Genomic DNA, 26,701 nt, shown 5'->3' on the forward strand with positions numbered 1-26,701 from the left:
ATTCCTGCCTCTAGGCCTGACACTCTATCCACTGTATCTATCCACTGTAAGGCTGTCCTTAGTAGGTGATTAATAAAGCTTTATTTTGTCTGATCTTTCTTCAGGGGATCACTGTCCTAAAATGTGGCAATATTCTAGCAAGTGTGGTTTGATCAGAGCAAGAGGCAATGGGACTGTTAACTCTAGTTTTGGTTTCTGAATACATTCTAAGATTACTTTAACTTTCTTTGCTACCATCTAGGCCTACTCAGTGAATCTACAGTCTTAATACTGCGAATCACTTTCAGATATGTTGCTCTCAAGTCACATCCTCTTCCACTTCTGCCCTTCTACTTTTTAAATTGATTTTTTGAACCCAAGTTTAAAACTTTATATTTAAAAACAACCTGGAGTTGTAGTTTTTGCTCAGATGAATTTAGATTTATAAAGTGCATGTCCAGAAGATTGAAGAAGAGCACATAGCTAAGGATGGCTACATAATTTATATACTAATTCCCAGGAAGCTAAGATTCCAAATGAGCACACGTGCGAGCACACACACACACACACACACACACACACACACCCCACACACACACCCAAAGACAAGAACTTTTTTAAAATTAATTTTAAGGTCTGTTCCAAAAGAAATAGCATTACGATATTGGCCTATTTCTTGGAGAAGATGACTATTTTGCTGGAGCTGTGGGTGGGATGAAAGGAAAATTATTTTGGAAGGTTGTCATGATAAAAATTACATAACTGATGCATTTCATGGTCTAGGAATGATGTCTTCCTACAGGAAGTTATAATATTCAAAAGAACAATACTGTTAGGAATTCTATTTGAAATCTGGGCCTTGTTCACAGGACAAAATAGTCAATAACTTTAATAATCTAGTGTTTGACAAAGCCAAAGACCTCAGCTTTTGGGATAAGAATTCACTGACAAAAACTGTTGGGAAAATTGTAAATTGGTATGGCAGAAACTAGACATTGACCCATACTTAACATTGTACACCAAGATAAGGTCAAAATGGGTTCATGATCTAGGCATAAAGAATGAGATTATAAATAAATTAGAAGAACATAGGTCAGTTTACCTCTCAGACCTGTGGAGGAGGAAGGAATTTGTGACCAAAGAAGAACTAGAAATCATTATTGATCACAAAATAGAATATTTTGACTATATCAAATTGAAAAGCTTTTGTACAAACAAAACTAATGCAGACAAGATTAAAAGGGAAACAATAAACTGTGAAAACATTTTTACAGTCAAAGGTTCTGATAAAGGCCTCATTTCCAAGATATATAGAGGATTGACTCTAATTTATAAGAAATCAAGCCATTCTCCAATTGATAAACGGTCAAAGGATATGAACAGACAATTTTCAGATGAAGAAATTGAAACTATTTCTAGCCATATGAAAAGGTGTTCCAAATAATTATTGATTAGAGAAATTCAAATTAAGACAACTCTGAGATACCACTACACACCTGTCAGATTGGCTAGGATGACAGGAAAAGATAATGCTGAATGTTGGAGGGGATGTGGGAAAACTGCGACACTGATACATTGTTGGTGGAATTGTGAACACATCCAGCCATTCTGGAGAGTGGGTTGAAACTATGTTCAAAAAGTTATCAAACTGTGCATACCCTTTGATCCAGCAGTGCTACTACTGGACTTATACCCCAAAGAGATACTAAAGAAGGGAAAGGGAACTGTATGTGCAAGAATGTTTTTGGCAAGCCTCTTTGTAGTGGCCAGAAACTGGAAACTGAGTGGATGCCCATCAATTGGAGAATGGCTGAATAAATTGTGATATATGAATGTTATGAAATATTATTGTTCTGTAACCAGCAGGATGATTTCAGAAAGGCCTGGAGAGACTGACATGAACTGATGCTGAATGAAATGAGCAGGATCAGGAGATCATTATATACTTCAACAACAATATTATATGATTATCAATTCTGGTGGACGTGGCTCTCTTCAACAATGAGATGAAATAAATCAGTTCCATTTGTTCAAGAATGAATAGAACGAGCTACACCCAGTGAAAGAACTCTGGGAGATGACTAAGGACCACTATATAGAATTCCCAAATCCTCTGGTTTTGTCCACCTGCATTTTTTATTTCCTTCACAGGTTAATTGTACATTATTTCAAAGTCCAATTCTTCTTGTGCAACAAACTAACTGTATGGACATGTATATATTATATTGTATTTAACATATACTTTAACATTTTTAACATGTATTGGTGTACCTACCCTCTGGGGCAGAGGGTAGGAGGAAGGAGGGGAAAAATTGAAACAAAAGGTCTTGCAATTGTCAGTGCTGAAAAATTACCCATTATATATCTTGTAAATAAAAAGCTATAACAAAAATAAAAAAAAGAAATCTCTCTGAAAGGATTAAATATTTGAACAAGTTCCAGAAATCCTTCTTCCTCTAGCATGTCCAGGTATAATCAAAGTAATGGCAATCTTAATATTGTAAGTTTGTAATTTCTGATTGTTAAGGAATACACAAAAACAAAAACTAGAGATTCCAGGGGCTTTCATAATCACCCAAACAATTCAAAGATAATCATGTCACTGATGCTAAGTGAAATGAGCAGAACCAGGAGATCATTATACACTTCGACAATGATATTATATGAGGACATATTTTGATGGAAGTGGATTTCTTTGACAAAGAGACCTGAATTTCAATTGATAAATGACGGACAAAAGCAGCTACACCCAAAGAAAGAACACTGGGAAACAAATGTGAACTATCTGCATTTTTGTTTTTCTTCCCGGGTTATTTATACCTTCTGAATCCAATTCTCCCTATGCAACAAGAGAACTGTTCGGTTCTGCAAACATATATTGTATCTAGGATATACTGCAACATATCCAACATATAAAGGACTGCTTGCCATCTAGGGGAGGGGGTGGAGGGAGGGAGGGAAAAAAAAATCGGAACAGAAACGAGTGTCAATATAAAGTAATTATTAAATAAAAAAAAAGAGAGAAAAAAATAGAAAAAAAAAAAACAAAGATAATCATGTCTCCTTTTATTTTTATTTAGAAAGGCCAAAGAACTGAATTTTAATTTAAAAAAATTGACATTAAGCCCCATGGTACTTTAGATACTAACTACTTTCTAAAATTTTAATGAATCATTTCAAGCAGCACAGCTTCTCTGACAGTGTGCTCAGATAAAGCTTATTGCAGCTGAGTGTTGAGATGATGAGCAACATACCTTGCATTGAGTCACTCTTCCAGGAAATAGGCATATTGTTTTAAGCTACTAATAATGAAATAGAAGACATAGGAAGACTGTGGTGTATGTCAAAAGATTTGAGTTTGTAATGTTGGTCCTGAAGAGGTTGGTTACTTCTGAGGCACTACAACAACCAAGTGAATAAAAGTGCCTTGATTTTGCTTTTAGAGGTCCAAGGGATCACTGAAAATTGGACAAACATTTCAGGCAATTATACTTTTTCTATGAAAAGAGAACCATAGAATTTAAAAACTGGAAGGAATCCTAGACATGATCTGGACTAGCCCTCTCCTTCAGCTTATGAGGAAACTGAAACCCAGAGCTTTCAGTGATGTGCCAGAAGTTATATTGTCATTCAGTGGGTGAGCTGGAACCAGAATCCAAATGCCCTGATTCCCAGTCAAGTGTTCTTTGCTTTGCACTAAACTGCAAATACCAGAATATTTTTCAGATCTTTTTCATGTCTCTGTCAGTGTGACTAAATCAATCATAGACTCCAAAATAGCATATAAACACTGTTGAAAAAAATTGTTACTTTGTTCCTTGACAAATGAATAGAAAGGTCTTGTAGGGAATTCCAGCAATGGAAACTCCCTTCACTTAGGCAGGTTTGCAACTAGTTCACCTATAATCTTTTAGTTGAAAGGCATAGAGAAATTAACACATCATTAGCTTGGTTATAGGAACTTGGTTTTCCTGACTCTGGGCCACATGGCCTTGTCATAATGGAAATAAAAGGAGAAAAGTTCCTTAAAAACATAAATCTTTTTGTGTATCAAGGGATTCCTTTGGCAGCCTGGTATAGCCTATGGATTCTTTCTCAGAATAATGTTTTTAAATATATAAAATAAAAGACATATGATTGCTAAGGAAACCAATGTTAGTGAAAAGAGATGAAAATTTTCCCTTCCTATATAAGTTCACAGATCCCCTGAAATCTGTCCATGAGACTGCAGGTTAAGAATCCCTATTTTTTTTTTTTTCATTTTTAAAAAATGTTATTTTATTTAATAATAACTTTGTATTGACAGAATCCATGCCAGGATAATTTTTACACAACATTATCCCTTGCAATCACTTATGTTTCGTTTTTTCCCCTCCCTCCCTCCTCCCCCCCCCAAGATGGCAAGCAGTCCTATATATGTTAAATATGTTGTAGTATATCCTAGATACAATACATATTTGCAGAACCGAACAGTTTTCCCGCTGCACAGGGAGAATTGAGAATCCCTATTTTAGGAAAAACAAAACAAAACAAAACATCCATGATTCCTCACTATATCTGGGACCTGTCAGGAATAGATACTATCTAGCCAGTATCATGGCAAGCTTATCCTAAGTCACTAAATCCTGATTTTATCAATCCAAAAGCATTGATTAGTGTCTACCATGGGCCAGATACTAGAGCATGAAGACAAAAAATGAAAAAAACCCTGCTTTCAAGAAGCTTACATTCTACTGGAGGAGAAACTGTATTCACATATAAGTATAAACAAAATAAATAAAAATAAATACAAAGTAACTTAGGAAATGAGTTTACTAAGAGCTGGGAGTGGCAGGAAAGACTTCATGTAGGAGATAATGCTTGAGGTGAGTCTTAAAGGAAAAGAGAATTCCAAGCATTAAGAATAGTCAGTGCAAATGTACAGAGATAGGAGGAGAAATACAGTAACTAGGTGAGGAGGAAAGAAGTTAGCCAGATTAGCCTTTGTGGTGAACCTCACACATGGAGTGCTTCATCCATTGAATATTCAAAAGGTCAGGATATGAGGTCCATAAGAAAGAGCTTCTGTCCACTAGAGAGCTATTAAAGTGACCTTTTACGAAAGCAGTCCAAATTATTTTTAGGCTTCCTTCCAATTTTTAAATCCTATAGCTCTCTTTTCAAAGAAAAAGAATAATTGCCTGGAATTTTTGTCAAATAGCCAAAGGACAATCCATTCAAATGTTATACGAATTGTTAGTGAATATAGGGAAAGATCTCCTACAAAACTCCTTTGTGTCACAAATATGGTACTGATACCTAAATCAGGGAGAGTTAAAGCAGAGAAATAAATCTACAGATTTATAATTTAAATGAATGTCAACACAAAAATATTGAATAAAATACTAGTGAAGAGATTATAATATATTTAAAAGATCATACATTATGAATGATTTGTATTTATGCCAAGAATGCAAGGTTGGATAAATATTAGGATGACTATAAACATAATAGACCATCTTAATAACAAAACAATAAAATTGCATAATTACATGAACAGATAAAGAAAAGGCTATTGAAAAAATATAATACTCTTTTAAACATTAAAACGCATGTAAAATAGACCATTTCCTAATATAATAAATAATATCCACTTAAAACCAAGAACTAGCATTACCTCTAAAAGAAAACATTAGAGAGGTTTTTCAAATCAGTTGGAAAGAAAGTAAGTATGTCTACTATCACTATTGTTTGGTATAGTCCTAGAAATACTATTAATAACAATAAGAAAAAAATTGATGACATTAACATAAACAAAAAGATAAAAAACAGTTTTTTATGGATCACGTGATGTTTACTTAGAGATACAATGAAAAATAAACTGAAATGTATAACTTTGATAATGTTGAAAGATATAAAATAAATCTACAAAAATCACTGGTCATTCTCTTTAGCTAAAAAAAATCAAGCAGAAAGAAATAAAAAAAAAGAAATTATATTCAAATTAACTATAGAATATATAAGATATTTAGGACTTGTACACCAAAAAAACCCCAAGAGGAATTCTATTAATACAAATTTAAATCATATTTTTTACAAAAATAGATTTAGGTAATTGGAATGATAATAATTACTTTTGGTTGAGCCAATATAACAAAATGATAATACTACTAAATTTAATGTACAAGATCCAGTATTATACTGATCAAACTACCATAGAGTTGTCTAACAGAACTAGAAAAAATGATAGCAAAATTCATCTGGAAGAGCAAAAGATCTAGGATCTCAAAGGAAAAAAAATGAAAAAAGAGAGGGGATTAAAAATTTTTAGCAGTAGCAGATATAAAAGAGCAAAGCATAAACAAATTAGAGGATGAAGAAAAAAGATTTCCTTTTGCATCTATGGAATGGGGAAAAAAATTCTCGACCAAATAAAGAATAAAGAGGATCACAAAAGAAGATGGACAATTTGGATTACAAAATATAAAACCTAACAACTTCTGTATAGAAAAAGCCAATAGCAAAAGGGAAAGAAAACAGTTTCTTTATATTAACTGGGTAAAAAAATGAAAGAAACCTAAGCTATTATCAACCATAAGGGAAAAATACTCCAATTCACTTCTAACAAGAGAAATGAAAATTAAAATAACCCTGAGGTTTCACCTCATCTTCATCAGATTGGCAAAAATGATCCCCCACCAAGGAAAAGTAAAATGACAATTGTTGAAAAAGTTGGAGGGCAGACACACTAATGCAATATTGATAGAGCTGAAAAATGGCTTAACTATATTGGAAAACAATTCAGAATTATACTTCAAGTCATTAAACTATGGATAACTTTTGACTCATTAATAAAACTACTAGGCTTATATTTCAAGTAGATCAAAGAAACGGAAAAGAAAATCAATAAGCTTTATGTTTCAGACACAATGTTAAATATACAGTAGCACTTTTGTGTAAGGAACCAGAAACCAAGTTGGTACCCATCAATTGAAGAATTAGACAAATTATTTCATAGAAATATGATGGAATTATGTTGAACTGATTGAATAAGATAATATTTATAAAGTGCTTGACACATAGTAGGCATTATATAAAAACTAATTGTAATTTTTAAATTATGAAAGGAATAGATTCAGAGAAACTTGGGAGGACCAGTATGAACTGATATAGAATGAAGTGAGCAGAACCAAAAAAATATATACATTGGTTACAACACAGCAAACAAACGAAAGCAAAACAACTTCAAAAGAATTAAGAACTCTGATGATTGGCCACAAATCCAAAAGACTGATGATGAATCATGCTTCTAATTTTTGATAATCATTCCCAGAGATGATCAATCTATGAGTGTTTTACTTAATTATTCTTGTTAAATGAGAGGAAGAAGAACCAAGAGGAAGAGGAGAAAAGAAACATTTATTAAGCACCTATTGTGTGACAGGCATTTAGAAACAACCCTTTTGATCCTCACAACAATCCTAGTAGATAAGACAATAAATTCTGAGACCCAGTGCAGTGGAGGAGCAGGCAGATGTCAATAGCAGGACTTCTCACATACCTTACCACAGCCAGGGAAACTTTTAGTGCTTCAGCACAGCTCTAGGTAAACAGGTAGACTCTAATCTTACCTGTTCCAAACGAAACAGGCAGCTGCCAGCATGACCCTCCAACAGGCTTTAGCATAGCCCTGGGCAAATAGGCAACCTCCAGAGGCCAGACTTCCACTTGCTTCTGTGTAACTATGGAAAGTTACAAAAATACTCTACTGGCTTCACGACATGTTATACACCACCACTAGAACCCCAGCAGAGCACCAAGTAAGCAACAGATCCCTATGGCCTCTAGGCATGTGAGCCATCTCCCCTCTCCTGAATACCTTCAGTGCAGCACTAGACATGAGGGTCCTCCAAGGATCTCAGGGCAACATCAGTGCAGTACCAGGTAAGTGGCTAGGGTCTGTCACAAGAAGCCTGAGATAGTGCCCCTTCCACACTGGGAGCAGAGCTCAAATTTAAAAGAATGGAAAAGACCAAAAAAATGAGCAAAAATCAAGAATAGCATAGAGCATAGAAAATTATTATGGTGACAGGGAAGACCAAGACACAAATTTACAAAAGAAAAACAATTTCAAAACACCTATGGGCAAAACTCCAAAGAATAATTGAAAGTGTTCTTAAGTCCTGAAAGAACTCATTGAAGAGTTCAAAAAGGAACTTTAAAATCATATAAAAGAGGTAAGAGAAAAACTGGGAAAAGAAAGAGTAATTCAAAGGAATTATGAAAAAAAAGTCAGCTTTTCCCATAAAAGTCTCGTTTTTCAAATATATAGAGAATTGAGTTAAATTTATAGTACAAATTATCCTCTAATTGATAAATGATTAACAAATAAGAAAAGGAAGTTTTCAGATGAAGAAATCAAAGCTATATATAGACATATGAAGAAGTACGCTAAATCACTTTTGATTAGAGAAATGCAGTAAAAAGAACTCTTGACTTACTACCTCATATGTATAAGATTGGCTAATATGACAAAAAAAAGGATAAATGTCAGAGAGGATATGGGAAAACTGGGACACTAAAGCATTGTTGATGGAGTTGTGAACTGATTCAAACATTCTGAAAAAAACAATTTGGAACTATGCCTACAGGGCAAAAGATCATAAAGAAGGGGAAAGGACCTATATGTGCAAAAATATTTATGGCAACCTTTTGTTTTTTGTGGTGACAAAATATTGGAAATTGAGATTGGCAATGGAAATTTCTCATCATTTGAAGAATGGCTGAACAAGTTGTAGTATATGAACGTCATGGAATATTGTTATGCATCAAGAAATGATAAATAGGCAGATTTTAGAAAAACCTGGAAAGAATTTATGAACTGCTGTAAAGTGAAATGAGCAGAACCAAGAAAACAATATCAACAACATTATGTGAGGATCAGCTATGAAGGATTCAGCTCTTTTCAGCAATACAAGGATCCAAAACTTTCACAAAAGCATTGACAAAAAAATGCTATCTATCTACATTCAAATAAAGAATTGATGGACTCTGAATGAAGATCAAAAATTTTTTTTTACTTTCTATAATCTTTATCTTGTTTTTTTTCTTCTTTCACATGATAGTACATGTACAACCTATATCAAATTGCCTACAATTTTTGGAAAAAGGAGAAGGGAGAGAGGGAGAAAAATTCAGAACTCAAAATCTGAGTTCATCAAAATTTGTAAAAAAACGATGCTAAAAATTGACTAGACATGTAATGGGGGGATATTATTTTTATTCATTTTTAAATTTTAATAGTATTTTATTTTTCCAAATACATGTGAAGACAGTTTTGTTCTGAATTTTTGTGCTTTCTTTCTCCCTTTCCTCTCTTCTCCTTCCTCCCCAAGATAGCAAGCAATCTGATACAGGTTAAACCTATTTCCATATTCATCATACTGTACAAGAAAAATCAGATCAAAGGGAAAAAAAACCATGAGAAAGGACAAAAAAACTAGCAAACAAGAAAAAGGTGAAAATACTATATTTTGATCCACATTTAATCTCCATAGTTCTCTGTCTGAATGTGGATAGCACTTTCTATCACAAGTCTATAGAAATTTCCTTAAATAACCTCATGGTTGAAAAGAGGCAAGTCCACCACAGTGTGATCACCACATGTTGCCATGTACAATGACCTCCTGATTCTGCTAATTTTACTTAACATCAGTTATTGTAAGTCTCTTCAGGCCTTTCTGAAATCATCCTGCTGATCATTTCTTATAGAACAACAACATTCCATTATGTTCATATACTATAGCTTATTCAACCATTCCCCAATTGATGAGCATCCATTCAATGTCCAGTGCCTTGACTTGAAAAAGAACTGCTGCAAACATTTTTGTACATGTGGGTCCTTTTTTCTTTTTTATGATCTCTTTGGGATATAGACTCAGGTGAGACACTGCTGGATCAAAGGATATGCATAGTTTGATAGCTCTTTGAGCATAATTCCAAAGTGCTCTCCAAAATGGTTGGATCAATTCACAACAATGCATTAGTGTCCCAGTTTTTCCATGTCCCCTCCAACATTTATCATTATTTTTCCTGTCATGTTAGCCAATCTGAGTGGTGTGAAGTGGTACCTCAGAGTTGCCTTAATTTGAATTTCTCTAATCCATAGTGGTTTAGACAAGTATAACACATATTGGATTGCTTGTCATCTAAGGGATGGGGTGGGGGGAAGAAGGGGAAAATCTGAAACACAAAGCTATGCAAGGGTCAATGTTGAAAAATTATCCATGCATATGTTTTGAAAATAAAAAGCTTCATTAAAAATTAGTGGTTTACAGCACTTTTTCATATGATTAAAAATGATTTTAATTTTTTTTACCTGAAAATTGTGTCTATTCATATTCTTTAACCATTTATCAGATGGAGATGGATAGCATTCTTATAAATTTGAGTCAATCTTCTATATATTTGAGAAATGAAACTTTTATCAAAAACACTTGATGTCAAAAATTTTCCCCAGCTTTCTACTTCCCTTCTAATCTTGATTGCATTCGTTTTGTTGGTGCAAAAGCTTTCTAATTTTTGTGTTTCATTATGTTCTCTAGTTCTTCTTTGGCCTTAAATTTCCCCCTTCTCCACAGATCTGGGAAATTGTTCTTCTAATTTGCTTATAGTATCATCCTTAATGTCTTTATCATTTTGACCTTATCTTGGTATACAGTGTTAAGTGTGGGTCAATGCCTAGTTTCTGCTATACTAGTTTCTAATTTTCCCTGCAGTTTTTGTCAAATAGTTAATTTTTATCCCAAAAGCTGGGGTCTTTGGGTTTTTCAAAGACTAGATTGCTGTAGTCATTGACTATTTTGTCCTGTGAACTTATCCTAGTCTATTGATCAACTAGTCTATTTCCTAGCAAGTACCAAATGGCTTTAATGACTGCTGTTTTATCCTATAGTTTTAGATCTGGTACAGCTAGGCCACCTTCATTTGATTTTTTTTTTATTAGTTCTTTTGTTCTTCCAGATGAATTTTGTTATTTCTTCCTAGGTCAGCAAAATAGTTTGTTGGGAGTTTGATTGGTATAGTACTAAATAAATAGGTTAGATAATATTGTCATCTTTATTATATTTGGTCAACCTATCCAAGAGCCCTTGATATTTTTCAATTATTTAGATCTTACTTTATTTGTGTGGAAAGTGTTTTGTAATTTTGCTTATATAATTCCTGACTTTTCCTTGGCAGATAGATTCCCAAATATTTTATACTATTGATAGTTATTTTAAATGGAATTTTTCTTTTTATCTCTTGCTGCTGGATTTTTTTAGTGATATATAAAAATGCGGATGATTTATGTGGATTTATTTTGTATCCTGCAACTTTGCTAAAGTTGTGGATTGTTTCTAATAGTTTTTTAGTTGATTCTCTAGGGTTCTCTAAGTATACATCATATCATCAGCAAAGAGTGATAATTTGGTTTCCTCCTTACCTACTCTAAATCCTTTAATCTCTTTTTCATCTCTTATCGCCAAAGCTAGCATAGTAATGGTGATAGTGGGCAACCTTGTTTCACTCCTGATCTTATTGGGAATGGTTCGAGTTTATCCCCATTACATATGATGCTTAAATAGATTTTTTTAAATAGATGCTACTGTTTTATGCAAGTAAGCATCCAGAGATATAAAATAGTCAATTATGCTAATATATATATATTTTTAATATTGAACCAGCCCTGCAATCCTGGTATAAATCCCACTTGATCATGGTGTATTATCCTGGGGATGATTTTCTGTAATCTCTTTAATATTTTTCTTGGGAGTTTGATTGGTATAGCACTAAATAAATAGATTAGGTAGTATTGTCATCTTTATTATATTTGGTCAACCTATCCAAGAGCACTTGATAAGAAAAGGGCTGTGACAAACATGTGGGCTATTTTCCCTCCTTTAGTATCACCTCCTGAAAGAGATCCCAAAATTAAAACTCCAAGGAATATTGTGACTAAATTTCAGAACTATCACACCAAAGAAAAAATATTACAAGTAGCCAGAAAAACACTGAGATGATTCAAATCAGATCCAATTGTTCAGTGATGAAGAAAGCCACATACACCCCAAGAGAGGACCCTGGGAACTGAATGTGGATCACAACATAGCATTTTCATGCTTTCTGGTGATGTTTGCTTGCATTTTGTTTTCCTTCTCAGGAATCCAAGGATGGTTTTCTACCCCCTAAAGCCTCATTCTCATGATTTTTAGTCTGGGCAAAAAATAGCTGCCTCATTAGGGGTTCCTGCAAAATTCACAATTCTTTGCCATCTTTAAAGAAGCTCTGTTTACCTTTGTGGCCAGAGTTGACCACATCTATTTGTTATGTTTTATTTGTTAAACTGAATTTGACTTCTCAGCATCTAATAAATTGCCCTGAGGAATAGATATATTGATCAGAATCATTGACTTATCTCTAAAACATATCACCTATTCAACATTTAACAATTTCCAATTATGAAGCATTATACTTGGTGCTGTTATATATAAAGATTAAAAAATAGGCTTTGGGCATGGACCCACACTTAACACCATATACCAAGATAAGATCAAAATGGGTCTATGACCTAGGCATAAAGAACGAGATTATAAATAAATTAGAGGAACATAGAATAGTTTATCTCTCAGACTTGTGGAGGAGAAAGAAATTTGTGACCAAAGATGAACTAGAGACCATTACTGATCACAAAATAGAAAATTTCGATTACATCAAATTAAAAAGCCTTTGTACAAATAAAACTAATGCAAACAAGATTAGAAGGGAAGCAACAAACTGGGAAAACATTTTCACAGTTAAAGGTTCTGATAAACGCCTCATTTCCAAAATATATAGAGAACTGACTCAAATTTATAAGAAATCAAGCCATTCTCCAATTGATAAATGGTCAAAGGATATGAACAGACAATTTTCAGAGGATGAAATTGAAACTATTACCACTCATATGAAAGAGTGTTCCAAATCATTATTGATCAGAGAAATGCAAATTAAGACAACTCTGAGATATCACTACACACCTGTCAGATTGGCTAAGATGACAGGAAAAAATAATGATGAATGTTGGAGGGGATGCGGGAAAACTGGGACACTAATGCATTGTTGGTGGAGTTGTGAACGAATCCAACCATTCTGGAGAGCAATCTGGAATTATGCCCAAAAAATTATCAAATTGTGCATACCCTTTGATCCAGCAGTGTTTCTATTGGGCTTATATCCCAAAGAAATACTAAAGAAGGGAAAGGGACCTGTATGTGCCAAAATGTTTGTAGCAGCCCTGTTTGTAGTGGCCAGAAACTGGAAAATGAATGGATGCCCATCAATTGGAGAATGGCTGGGTAAATTGTGGTATATGAATGTTATGGAATATTATTGTTCTGTAAGAAATGACCAGCAGGATGAATACAGAGAGGACTGGCGAGACTTACATGAACTGATGCTAAGTGAAATGAGCAGAACCAGGAGATCATTATACACTTCGACAACGATATTGTATGAGGACATATTTTGATGGAAGTGGATTTCTTTGACAAAGAGACCTGAGTTTCAATTGATAAATGACGGACAAAAGCAGCTACACCCAAAGAAAGAACACTGGGAAACGAATGTGAACTATCTGCATTTTTGTTTTTCTTCCCGGGTTATTTATACCTTCTGAATCCAATTCTCCCTATGCAACAAGAGAACTGTTCGGTTCTGCAAACATATATTGTATCTAGGATACACTGCAACATATCCAACATATAAAGGACTGCTTGCCATCTAGGGGAGGGGGTGGAGGGAGGGAGGGGAAAAAAAATCGGAACAGAAACGAGTGTCAATATAAAGTAATTATTAAATAAAAAATTAAAAAAAATAGGCTTTGATAATGGCACAATAGGATTTTAAAAAATATTCTTCTGGTTATTCCTGTTGGACTAAATTTATTTTTATTTTTTAATTTTTTGCTGAGGCAATTGGGGATAAGTGACTTGCCAGGGTCATACAACTAGGAAGTGTTATGTGTCTGAGGCCAGATTTGAACTCAGGTCTTCCTGACTTCAGGGCTGGTGTTCTGTCTACTGTGCTACCTAGCTGCCCTTGGGCTAACTTTATTTCAAATGAAAATGTAGGGTCCCTTATGATAGCCCCTATGGAGAGTGCTCCCACATATAGTAATATAATAATGTCCAGTGTATTTTCTAGTTGGATGGAAAAAAAAATGTGAGAAGAGTCCTAAGGAGGGGCTTTCCTTGGGTTGAGCTCAAAAAAGCAGCGAATGAGTGAAAATGAATAGATCAGTAATAACTAGGCAAGACAGAAAACTTTCATCACACAATATCTTTTGGTAAGAGCTTTATTTTTAAAAAAGGGAAAAAATTTAGAGTATTAAAATATTCCTTTAGTTATTTTTTTTTTGGGGGGGGAGATCAGGGAATGGGAGGGATAATAAACAACTCATATAAAATTCCTGACCATAACTGATGCAAAAAAACTGCCTCCCTTCTCTATAGTGGAAATAGCTACTCCTAAATGTTACAGCATGTAGTTTCTCTCTTAGAGTTAACAAAATAAATCACTTATAATGAATGTAGAGCCCTCTTAGTCAAAGACAAATAAGCACATATCTGGAATATTCATTTGACAAATAAATACAAAAAATAAAATTTAATGATTCAATAATTTAGTCAATTTGTATCTGATTTTTCTAATGAAAAGCTGAAGAGAAACAAGTCTTTAAAGAGTACCAAATGTTTCCTCTTCTAGTAAAATGATGATATCTGGAATAAAAAAAAAAGCTATTAGGACCATAGGATACAGTACTGGAAAAAACGTCCAAGAGGAATCTTTACCTCACTGAGGCAGTAAAAAGGTAAAAAGAGGAAACCAACTGTCCATTTTTTTTCTCTAAGAATCACCAGCACCAATTTAAATTATTTAAAGAAAATCAATTTGAGAAGGGGAAGGTACTATCTGCAGCAAATGTACTTTCTAACTGGCAAAGTAGAGTATGTGGTGTAGCAGGTACATCTTGTCTTCTACTGCACAGGCCAAAACAACCCAAAAAGCTTCCTGGTGTACCTCAAAACAGCAAAAAACCACCAAGGAATTGGAGACAGTCTTGTCTTATCACTGGATTTTAGCAATGAAATGCTCTTGGAAGGCCCTCCCATGTCTTCCTGCATGCTCTCAATTGATATTTCTGTGAGGGATGGGAAGGTTTTCATGGAGATATTTTAAAGTTCCATTCTCTGAGAAATCAGATACAACATGGTCCTGTCCTCTAAGCAGCCACTTAGTAGTAAGTAATCCTTCAAGTCCTACTGGTCCCCGGGCATGGATTCGAGAAGTGCTGATTCCTACTTCTGCACCTGAAAAAAAAATTAAAATTAGAATACCACTTAACGAATAAGCTTTCTAGACTCACTTCCCTCTCAAGAGCAGGTCCTCATTCACCCCAGTTTTCCAACTTTTCTGTGATTGCCCCCTCTCCCCCATTTCACTTCTACACTGAACCAATTCCTCCTAACTATTCTTCCAAGTAGGTCCCACTCAACTCTGGTTTGTTGACCATTTCAACTTCAACACTTATTACGTGACTCCTGTGTTCATAGCTCAATGTTAAGCATAAGGGAAAACATAATGTTTATATATGGTACAGTCCCTGCCTTCATTGACCTTGCAGAATAGTAGGGAGACATGGCAGACACACAAACACCTAATGTTGGAAGATAATTTCAAAGAACCAGGGAAGGCCCATCCTAGGTGGTGGCAGTGGGCATGGAAAAATATTCTGGAGGTGGAAGGACTGGTCATTGGCTAGACAGAAGGGAAGGACAGGAAATAGTCAAGAAAGAGTGAACAGTGGTGCCACAAATAGAAACAATAGGATTGGAAAGATGGAGCAAATTTACAGGGAAAGACCTTGAAATAAGTTTGAGATATACAATTTGCCATGTCAGCAGGACACTCAGATAAAACAAATGTTGGGGTCAGCTAAAACTGTGAGTCTGGATTTCAGGAGGGATATTAGGGCTGGAGATACAGATTTGGGAGTCATTTGTATAAAGGTGTTAGCTGAAGCCATAAGAGTAAATAAGATTACTAAAAGAGAAAGAGTTGAGAGAAAAAAGAACCAAAGGAAAAACTTTGGGAAACACATTTTGATGGGAAAAAAGAAAAGAACCAAAAAGACAGCTATACCAAAATATTTGTAGCAGCATTTTCTATGGTAGAAAAGAACTGCAAACAAACCCATTAACTGGGAAAATAGTTAAATACAGAATGGTACATGAATATAATGGGATTTAACTGTACTATAGGAAATGCTGAATATGAAGAATAGGAAAAGCATTGGAACAATGTATATATGCACTAATATAAAATGAAGTTAATAAGAACAAGGAAAACAATATACACAATGACTATAAAAAGATAAAAGGAAATATCCACCAACAAATAAAAATTACAACAAAATAAAATTAAAATGACTAAATCTGGCCTACAAGCAGACATTTTGTCCCACTCCTTTGTACAACTGAGGGAACCATGACTGCATGATAGTATATATAATATCCTTTGTTTTCTCTCCTCTTTATTTCTTCCAAATGTTAAATTCTTATTTAACCTTATTGCAAAGCTTTAAATGGCAGTATTCCAAGGCAACTATCTTCTTTTTGTTCTTTTAAAAAAGAATTTCTTTAAAAACTTAAATTGAACATACATACAGCTCATTACCTTTGCACAATGATATGCCTGTACTTAAGTTCATATAAGAACACAGAACAGCTGTGCCCTTTCCATCACCACCATAATTATTCTCAATTCCTTTTCTTTCCTTCACTTTTCCTTCTTTGTGGTGGCCAGTTATTGAGTATTTTTTCCATAGGTTCTGCTTTTTTTCATTTTGTATTATTTCAGAAGGTCCCCCCTCCCAGATTTCTTTATATTTCTCATACTTGCTGATCTTAATTGTACAACAGCATGTCATGACACTAATGTACCACAACTTATTTAACCTATTTCCCCTGTAGAACATACAGATTGTTATTAGTGGGAAGGGGATTGTAATTACAAATATACAATATAAATACAACGTATTTGTGTACAAATGTAAATACAAATATACAAAAATGCTGCTATAAAAATCTTGGTACAAGTGCTTTTTTTGTTGTTTTGAGAACATTGTGGGGTATATCTTTAACAAAATTGTTAATTAAAAGGTAATAGATAAAAAAGTGATACTTCTGCAAACAATAAGGGAGGCCACATTAATTTCCCAAAAGATTATATACATTTGTAATTTCACCAGAAGGTATATACTTATTTTTCCACAATCCTACCAGGCCTAAGATTTGTTGATTATACTATTGTCAATTTGATGTGTGGTGACATCTTCATTTTTTTCTTTTTGACTAGTTATTATTAACAGTTTGACAATGTTCTGTTTACATCCTTGACCATTTATTCCTTGTGAACTAGGAGTTACCTTTGGAAATTCTTACAAGTCTTAGATGTCAAGCTTTCAAACTCCTATTTTGGGGAGGAGATATCAGATCTGTGATTTAACTGGTGTACAGTACTTTCCTAAAGGAAACTCACCATTATTATATAACTTTTATATGGCCTTGGAGGTTAAGGGATTTGCCCAAGGACACAAAGCTAATCTATGTTAGAAGTAGGATTTGATCCCAAGTGTTCCTGCATCCAATACCAGCTTGCTGCCAATTATGCCATGATCCCTGTTCATTTATCATACTGCCATAAAATTTTCCCCCAAATGGAATTTTAATTATATTATTTTGCTGTATAGAAAATTACTATAATGAAATAAACAATAAATATGTCTATCTGCCACTAAATAATTTTAACTGTTGAACAGAAAAAAAAAAAAATCATTTCCCCTCTACAACTGAAATGAAGCCTCTTGTCCTGTTCTAATTCACTGAGTTATATGGTTTAAAGTACAGATCTAAATATATTTCCTGTTAAACTGTCAACCAATTTTCCCAAGAGCACTTGTTAAATAATGAATGCATACTTTCCCCATGTTTTATATTCTATAGGTTTATCATGTGCTGTTTTTTAAATACACTGCTTCATAATTTGGCATCTACCCTAGTCCTCTGCTCTCCTCTTATTCTGACCAAGTTCCTAGTGGCTTGTGCTATATTAAAGCTTATAAGGGCAAGACCCTTCCCCATTTGATGATATCCAGGTCTGTTTCACTATCTGACCCAGTTTTATAGAGAAGTCCCTCAAAATTAATTGGTGTTGCATTTTTACTATATTAATCTAATCCAGCCATGAACATTTCAAATCTCTTCAACTACTTAGATCTTTGTTATCTGTTATTAAGATTTCATAGCTGTCTTCTGTCTATTCCTGTGTAGACTAATTCCAATCCCCCAAATTTTGGACTATCCAATACCAAACCAAGTAGAAGCAGTGATCTTTCCAACCTCTCCCTCCAGCAGCACATCCCCTCAATAGTCAAATAGTGACTTATAATCACTAAACTGTGATTATGCCCCATGCTATGCTCTTTTTCCTATAAATGCAGTTTTCCTACCAAGCCCAAAGCGGTAGCCATCTGAGAAGCGGGTGCTAGCATTCCAGAACACACAAGCACTGTCCACATGCTGAAGGAAGAACTCTGCTGTTTTCTCTGCAAAAGTAAAAAAAGAATCAGTCAAGAGTGGGCTTACTACAGCATCATTCAATTCAGAACAGCAGGCAATTCAGGCTTAAAGGCAACTGACCCAAAGCAGAATGAACCCATGGGCTGCTAATGAATTTTTTTGAGGGGGGCAAAAAATGGCACAGAATATGAAAGAGCAAAGAAAAGCTAGCTCTGCTGAACTGCAGGAATAGCAGCATTTCTCTGGGCCTTGTGGAAAGCTGTGCAAACATCCCCAGGTACACCTCAAAAAACAAACTCAAGTGTTCCCAGGAGCAGCCAGGCCCCAGCCCTCTTGATGAGTAAAAAGTGGTCTTTCAAAGAGAGAGCTGAATTGGCTTTGGCAGTTAGTTCACTATGAGAAGGGTTACAGCAACAGGGAGGATGAGCCAGTGTGGGAGTATTACATGTATGCAAGCCTTTGGGGACCATCCCTGAGATTTTCCTTCTAGCATCATTAATATTATTTTTATTTTATTTGTTTTTTGGTTTTTAGTTTGTGTTTTTTAATAATAGGTTTTTTTTAATCTTCAAAATACATGCAAAGATAGTTTTCAACATTCACTCTTGCAAAACCTTGTGTTCCAATTTTTTTCCTCCCTTCCCCTTCCCCCACCCCTAGATATCAAGTAATCCAATAGAAGTTAAACATGTGCAATTCTTCTAAACATATTTCTATATTTATCATGCTGTATAAGAAAAATCAGATCAAAAAGGAAAAAAAATGAGAAAGAAAAGAAAAGCAAGCAAATAACAAAAATGGTGAAAATACTATGTTGTGACCCATGTTCAGTCCCAACAATCCTTTTTTTTTGGGTGCAGATGGATCTCTCCATAAGAAGTCTATTGGAATTGGCCTGAATCACAATATTACTATTTTAAATAAGAAAAATTATATACAGAAGATAAAACAAAGAACATATAAAAGAACTAGAGAGACCTTAAGTGTCTTTGAAAATGAAGACATTTCAGTAATAATAATGATCTGACATTTATATGGTATAATATGAAAAGTTATAAATAGAAAACCTATATCATCTATTGGCACAATCAGAAGGACTCTTTATGATAGCCTTGAAGGGATAAGGATGGGAGGCAACTAGCTGTAATGAGATAAAATGGCTGCCTGTCTGGATAGATACCCATCAACCATCTCTCCTTTAATCTGACATGATACTGACCATTCTCTGTAACAATAACATCTGTGTGCGAGCTGCCATATTTGTGGATATGGTCAATGGCCTCCTGTACACTGTCCACCACTTCAATACAACATTCTAGGTCTCCATATTCTATTCGAAGAGATTTAACCTCAGAAGGGCTGAAAGTCAAATAGGAAGCAAACCTGGGACCTGCATGAATTTTCACCTAAACAAAAGAAAATACAAAAGTTAACAACAACAAAAAAAAGATCTCATTTTCTTTCTTAGATCTAAATGTAAGATATCTCAAGGCCTTTTCCTTTAAGTTAATAGTTATGACAAACTTGCCAAATTACAGCATGAAATTTTCCATTTAATACACTTCTAAATTCATGTTAGAGCTAACTTCGAATCTTACAGCATGTGCTGATAGATCAAAGACCAAATTATTTTTTCCTAAAGCAAAAGATTCTAAAAGAAAAGGGAACAAGAAAAATTATATTAAAGATCCAGGACTTGGGGTAGAAGTTGATAAATATTAAATGTCTACCCTATACAAAACATTTATGATAGGATTTCATTGTAACTTAAATTCTTCTAATCTAGCAGAATTTTGGCTAAATGAGTATTTAGCTAAAAATCACAATTCTTCCCTAATATTTTTTACTCCCTCAATTATTTTTTTTATTTTGAACTTAAATACCAAAAAAGGCACTTTCATATTCATGACAATAGGAAGATTGCATTTGAAACTAGAAATCTGTTTTATACTGGTTATTTTTTTAAAAGCATATAGTTCCAAAATTGTCCTGCTCATCTGAGTTTCCTTCTGAAACATCTTCTATACAGTAAAAAAAAGTTTCAACAGGTCACTTTTTTTGGGTAGTGACAGTATTGCTAATCCTTTTTCCCCCACCATGTTATGTCCTAATTAACAAATGAGAAAGAAAAAAATCTTGCAATAAAGTATAGTCAAGAAAAACATATCACATAGTAGATACACACACACACACACAAATTATATATATATTTATAAAAGGATTTTTTTCTGCATTTTGAGCCCATTATTTCTCTGTCAAGAGATGAGCAACATAACTCATTCTAAGTCTTCTGGGGACATGGCTGATTGTTGCACTGATCAATTATTAAGCCTTTCAAAATTGTTTTCTTTTGTTTCATGGTGTTTATTTATAAAATTAATTCATTTACTTTGTGATGACTAATGCGATAACAGGAGATATCCCAGCTATAGTCCTGCTGGACTAAAACCACCACAGCAAAATACAGCCTCTTATTTTTGGCTGGTCTATTAAAGATTTCTATAAATATTCAAGCATTGAAATATATTAAAACTTCAAGGATTGTGATCCTCATCAGAGCCTGGCACATAAGAATGATAACAAATGTTTAGTGATTGGTTATCCTAAGGAGCAGTGTGTGTATACGTGTATGAGCTCATGTACACATTCACTTGCAGGCTTCCTTCTCTGGGGCCCAGGTTATTTTGCAAGGTTTGAGTCGCAGAAAAGAACAGCAACAGGTGAGGTACCAGCCTTTATACCTTTGCCACAATCCCCTTCGGGGCCTGACTGGTTCCTCCTTTTCCAGCAACAGAAGTTGGGGGTAAGACAATCATGGTTTTTTGGCACTGTTTTCACTGCTCAGAATCACACAGTAAGAAAGAAGACTTGCTATGGGGGCTTGGAGGAAAAGCAATCCCCAGGACCTTCAGGCTACCCAGGGTCATAAAGGACTGCTCTGTGCTTACTACATTGCAGTGTCAGAGCATGCTGGGGACCTCACCTGCTCTACCCTCAGCATGTCGATGATCTGGTCAAACAATGGGGTTCTCAGCAGATCTCGGTGGATTAACAGAGTTTCCAGGGCATTGCAAGCAGCTGGGTATTCACACTTAGAGTCTCTCACTGGAACGGAAACAAGAGACAGGTGTGAACGTAAGAGTTCTGAGAGGGGAAAATTCTCAATAAAATGAAGTCTGGTGTCTCTATCTTACCCAGCCTGGTGACTTTGTCAACACTGGCCTCTGCATCCACGTACATGTGGCAGATGCCCTCACTGTGGCCCATCACGGGTATTCCTTTGGCAGCTTTCTGAATGTCTCTGACCAGCTGAGAGGAGCCGCGCGGAATAATCAGGTCAATCAGCTTATCCAGCCGGCAAAGATCCTCAACGTCTTCTCGAGTGTTCACCTGTGAACCAGGGAAGAAACCTGCTCAGTTCTCTGCCCACCCTGGCACCAAAGGCAACTTAAGTACCTGGCAGCCCTTGGTTCTCAGGAATCTACAATCTTCACACTCACACACACTCTCATACATACACACTAACTGTACACAAGGGGAAATGCTGAGAAGAACGCCGGCTCCCTCTCAGCAGGTTCTGAGACTGCAATACCTCCTCCTCAGCCAGAGAGAGGGCTCAAGAGCCTGTGACTCAGAGAGTGCATGGCCGTGCACGCCAGAGCAGGGCCCTGGACAGGGGCTGCTCTCGGGGGGACGGGGTGGGGAGAACGCCAAGGCAAGTAACGCTGGGGAGGGAGGGAGGAGAGAGCAGCCCGACCAGGCAGGGCTTTCAGTGTTACCCACAGTTGTAGGAGTAAGAAGTCCTAGGAACATAAGATTTATGTATAAACAGCAGTCCTTATTCACAAACTTGTCTTTTTGGAACATTTTAATAATTATAGTTCAATAGAATTGATTTCTTTTGCATTTTTATTTGTCTTATGTATTTAAAAACATCACTCTGAGGCCTGGGCCAAAATGGCTTATAGGGAGCCAGACCCAACTCCCTCATCTGTGAGCAAAAAGAAGTGCAAGGCCACAAAAATGGTAATGGGGTGGACCCAAGATTCAAACCCAGCCCTGCCATGCCACGCTGATGCTATTCTTTCCAATTTAAAGATGAGGAAACTGACAGCAGGAAAGTTCAGTCCTTGCACTGCCTCTGCCTGCACTCTCCTCAGGGGCCAGGACCTGGCTTCAGCTCCCCTCTTCCCCCCTCCACTGTGGCCCCATCCAATAACCATCATTCCCCATCTAGGCCCTCATTCTCCACAAACCTTCCTGGACTGCCCCAGTTCTCCACAACTGCCTCATCTTGCATGTCGTGACCATAGCAATGGACCAGTATAAGAGTGCTGGACATGGATTCTGGAAGACTTGAGTGCAAATCTTTCCCCAGACACTTTACTTGCTCTATGACCAGGCAAATCACTCAACTTTTCCAGTTAAGTCTGAGAGTCTGACTGAGAGTTCTCATCTTTAAAATGGAGACAATAGTGTTTATCTTGTAGCCTTGTTGTAAGGATCAAATGAGATAAAGTTTGTACTGAGCTTTGCAAAACTCAAAAGTGCTAGTAAATACTGGTTATTACATTTTTTTAAGCATAGCATGTGTTATTTTTATACATCTACCCCATCTACTTAATTAGATCATTAACCCTTGAAGGAAAGCTCTATCTCCTTCTTTTCTACTAAAATCTCTACATCATCCCATCATGTTTGGCTTGAAGAAATTAAATCCAGCCCCACACAGGCCTGGCTATATTTCCAGCCCATTCATCTCCAATACATCTAAGCCTTTCTTTCGGTTGTTCTCAATTTCAGTCTGCAAACCTACCAGCTGCACTGCATCCCTGACTCCATGGAGGGAGAGTGCCTCCTGTGTGAGATGATGCAGGATTCGGTTGCTGTGACCTGCCTCTTTTCCTCCTTTCAGAAGCAAGCCATTGCCACTTGCAATAGCCAAGGCAGCCACCTACAGATCCAAGTGAGAGAGAAGTTACAAAAAAATGTGGCTTAATATGATTCAAGTAAATGGAAACAAGAACAAAAGATCCTCCTTTGCATAAACAGTAACCTTCCTAGCACCACACTCAGGGGAGCTGAGAGGAAAGCAACCAGAGGCCACATCTCAAGGTAAATGGCTGCTTTATCAGAGCCACACAGAACCTCCAGATGCAGGTTTTTGTGCATCTTGGAAAATGTGCCACAGTTTAATATGGATAAATGGAGGAGAGCGGAGAGAACCTGCCAGTCTCTGAAGAGTGAGGGTATTATTTCTTAGGTGAGAGACAATCCAGCCCACATTCATGAGAATAACTAAAGTTGCTCTAGGCCAGATTTAAGATTTAACCATTCTGCTTAATATTTTAATAACACTGGTCATAATCATGTTCAAGAGAAAATGGCATTGTAAGAGTGTCCAAAATATCCTAAGCTGATGGCTTTATGAACTCTCAAGAGAAGAGTCACTTGTGGTGTTAGCTCAGTGTAAGGACAAGAATTTCACCCAAAAACTTTCTTGTCGGCGTGGAGAGAATTCCTATGACTTTTTAAAAATAACCGGTTAACTGGATACTATGCAGTGACCTAAAAGAAGAGTTAGGAAGGAGATCTTTGATTCACAGACAGGATTTCAACTAGCAGAGGACAGAGGATACTTGCTAGGATGAGGCAGAAAAGTGAATTTCACTGCAACAATTTAAAAAGTCTAAGGAATATAGAACAAATCTCTGGATAAACTGAGCCTTCACCAAATACAAAGAATGTGAAAGACAAAAAAGAATGTATACATGATGACTACAATGAAGAACCACACAAAAACAAAACATGAATGCTGCAAAATTACATAAAACAGGTATGACTCCAAAGAGAGATGAGAAAACAACCTCATTCCATTGCTTTACAATTATGAGGGCTCCATGAGAGCTTTTATTTTCAGATTTTTTTCAACATACTGATCAATTTGCCTTTTTTCTTTTCCTTTTTTTTGGTGGGGAAGTATATAGCATGGCTCTCTGGAAGGGGATAGGAAGTAGTCACTCTAAAGGAAATTTTGATGATGTTAAAAAAAATCAATAAAAACTTATTAAAAAAACAAAACATAACCAGGAGTGGAAACTCAAGACATCTGAGGAAATGGTAAGAGAGAATATGGCTGTTCTTAATGAATATGAATCCCCAAACCCAGAGAAGCTACATCTAAGGATACTAAAAAGAATAACAGACACAACTGTTGAACCAATTTTGGTGACCTTTAAAGATCTTGGAGAAGAGAAGAACTGCCAAAAATTCTCCAATGTTAAAAAAGGGAAGCAAATGAAATCTGGAGAACAGAGGTTAGTGAGTTTGACTTTTATTCCTGGCAATATTTTAATGTACAGTACTAAGGGAATGGTTATTATAATATTACAATATTAAGGGACAAAAAGGGAAACAATTGCTAAAAGAGAACATGGCTTCATGAAAATTGATTATACCACATTAGTCTAATTTCCTTTTCTGACAGAACAACCAGACTGGTAAATCAAGTAATGCTGTTAAGAATAGAACATTTAGCGTTTATGAAATCATTTGATGAAAGCTCTCAAGCTATCTCTGTAACATGGAGAAATCTGGGCTAGATGGTAATAAAATTAGATGGATTTAGAACCAGCTAAATGATCATCTTTAAAGAATAGTCATTATTAATGTGTCAATGTCACTTTGGAGGGGTGGTCTTTAATGGAATGCCTCAGGGATGTGTGCTTGGCCCTGTGCCACAGATATTTTTAATTAGTCTCTTGAGTAAATCCAAAGGAAGAAGAAAATAGGCTAAATTGGGAGGGACAGCTTATGTGCTGGACAACAGCTAAAGATTCAAAACTAACTTGACAAGCTACAAAAATGGATCACACCTATTAAAATCAAATAAAATCATATTCTTGGATTCAAAAATTTGACTTCACAAGTATAGGACAGGAAGGTGTAGCCTCATAAATAAAAAGCATGGAGAAGATGTGAGAATTTTAATGAGAAACAGCAAAAAAAACCTAAAGCTATCTTAGCCCCACTGAGAGAAAGAGTGACCAGAACTAAGGAAATGGAGCTCTCCTAGGACTTTACTTTCATTGAATCACATCTGGAGAACTAGGGTCCAGTTCTGGATATTGTATTATAAGAAGGACATAGACTGGCTGTAGAAAATCAAGACTAATTAAAGGAACTGGAACCAGAATCCAGATAAGAAACGGAGCATAGAGTGGTAGAGACATAACACCAAGCTTTATCATCTGAAGGGCAGGCTGTCATGTAGAAGAGGAATTCTGAGAAAAATTGGTATCAGTTGCAGAGGAAGATTTAGGCATGACATCAGGCCAAATTTTCTAATCATTTTAAATTGTCCTCAAACAGCTCAGGTACTAGGGTGGTAATGGGCTCAGCAGTAACTAAATGGATGTCACTTATCAAGAATACACTTGAGAAGATTTTGGTAAGATTTTATAGCTAGATTAGATGACCTCTGATATCCCTTCCATCTCAGAAATAGCATTAGGAATATCAGTTGTGGGATTCTGTGGGCACTGGAATACTGTGGTTGTCCTTTTATCTTCCAGAAACTTCCTTTTTGTATATTGTATCTGGAATACTTATATAGAAGGAGTAGCTATCAGTCTGCTGGGATATGGAGTACAGTGACTTTTCCTGGAGGACTTGAGCTAACAGGAGCAAAATAGGCTTTTAAAATTACTTTGCCCTTCTTGGGGTAAATGTCTCTACTAACTGTACTGACAGCCAGTACAATTCTGAAATCTACTCAAGTAAACCCACATTCCATTTTCCACTCACTTCATTCATTTACTGAAGCTCTATTAAACATAAATTCTGTGTCTACTCAGGCATTTTGTGTCATTTTAAAAGGTCCTTTTGATAGGCTAGGCAACAGCAGGTCTAAAAAAATCAAGGAACACTGAAATACTAAAAATTAAATGGATCAAGAAAGTTAATCACTAAAATGTATAACCATGATTTGTATTTTACTATGTGGCCTCAGTCAACCACTTCAGTTCTAGCCCCATTAATTAGTACATATAATAGGTACCAAACCAAAATTAGAGAAACATAAT

The 26,701-nt window shown here is 35.6% G+C and overlaps 1 protein-coding gene across 2 annotated transcripts in view; it reads right to left on the reverse strand.

Moving 5' to 3' along the window:
- Positions 1–14,316: 14,316 nt before the first annotated feature.
- The window catches only part of ALDH18A1 (aldehyde dehydrogenase 18 family member A1), a 56,868-nt gene continuing 44,483 nt past the window's right edge, over positions 14,317–26,701 (reverse strand). For both annotated transcript variants that reach the window (XM_051981752.1, XM_051981751.1), the window contains exons 13-18: positions 23,434–23,571; positions 21,812–22,007; positions 21,601–21,722; positions 19,837–20,023; positions 18,548–18,643; positions 14,317–15,347 (exon numbers count right to left, since the gene is read on the reverse strand). In XM_051981752.1, coding sequence (XP_051837712.1) covers positions 15,166–15,347; positions 18,548–18,643; positions 19,837–20,023; positions 21,601–21,722; positions 21,812–22,007; positions 23,434–23,571 — 921 coding nt within the window. In that variant the 3' untranslated portion in view covers positions 14,317–15,165. The remainder of the gene's footprint in view (positions 15,348–18,547; positions 18,644–19,836; positions 20,024–21,600; positions 21,723–21,811; positions 22,008–23,433; positions 23,572–26,701) is intronic.

This window comes from Antechinus flavipes, chromosome 2 (genome assembly GCF_016432865.1).
Source record: "Antechinus flavipes isolate AdamAnt ecotype Samford, QLD, Australia chromosome 2, AdamAnt_v2, whole genome shotgun sequence".
In the NCBI taxonomy this organism is placed as follows: Eukaryota; Metazoa; Chordata; class Mammalia; order Dasyuromorphia; family Dasyuridae; genus Antechinus; species Antechinus flavipes.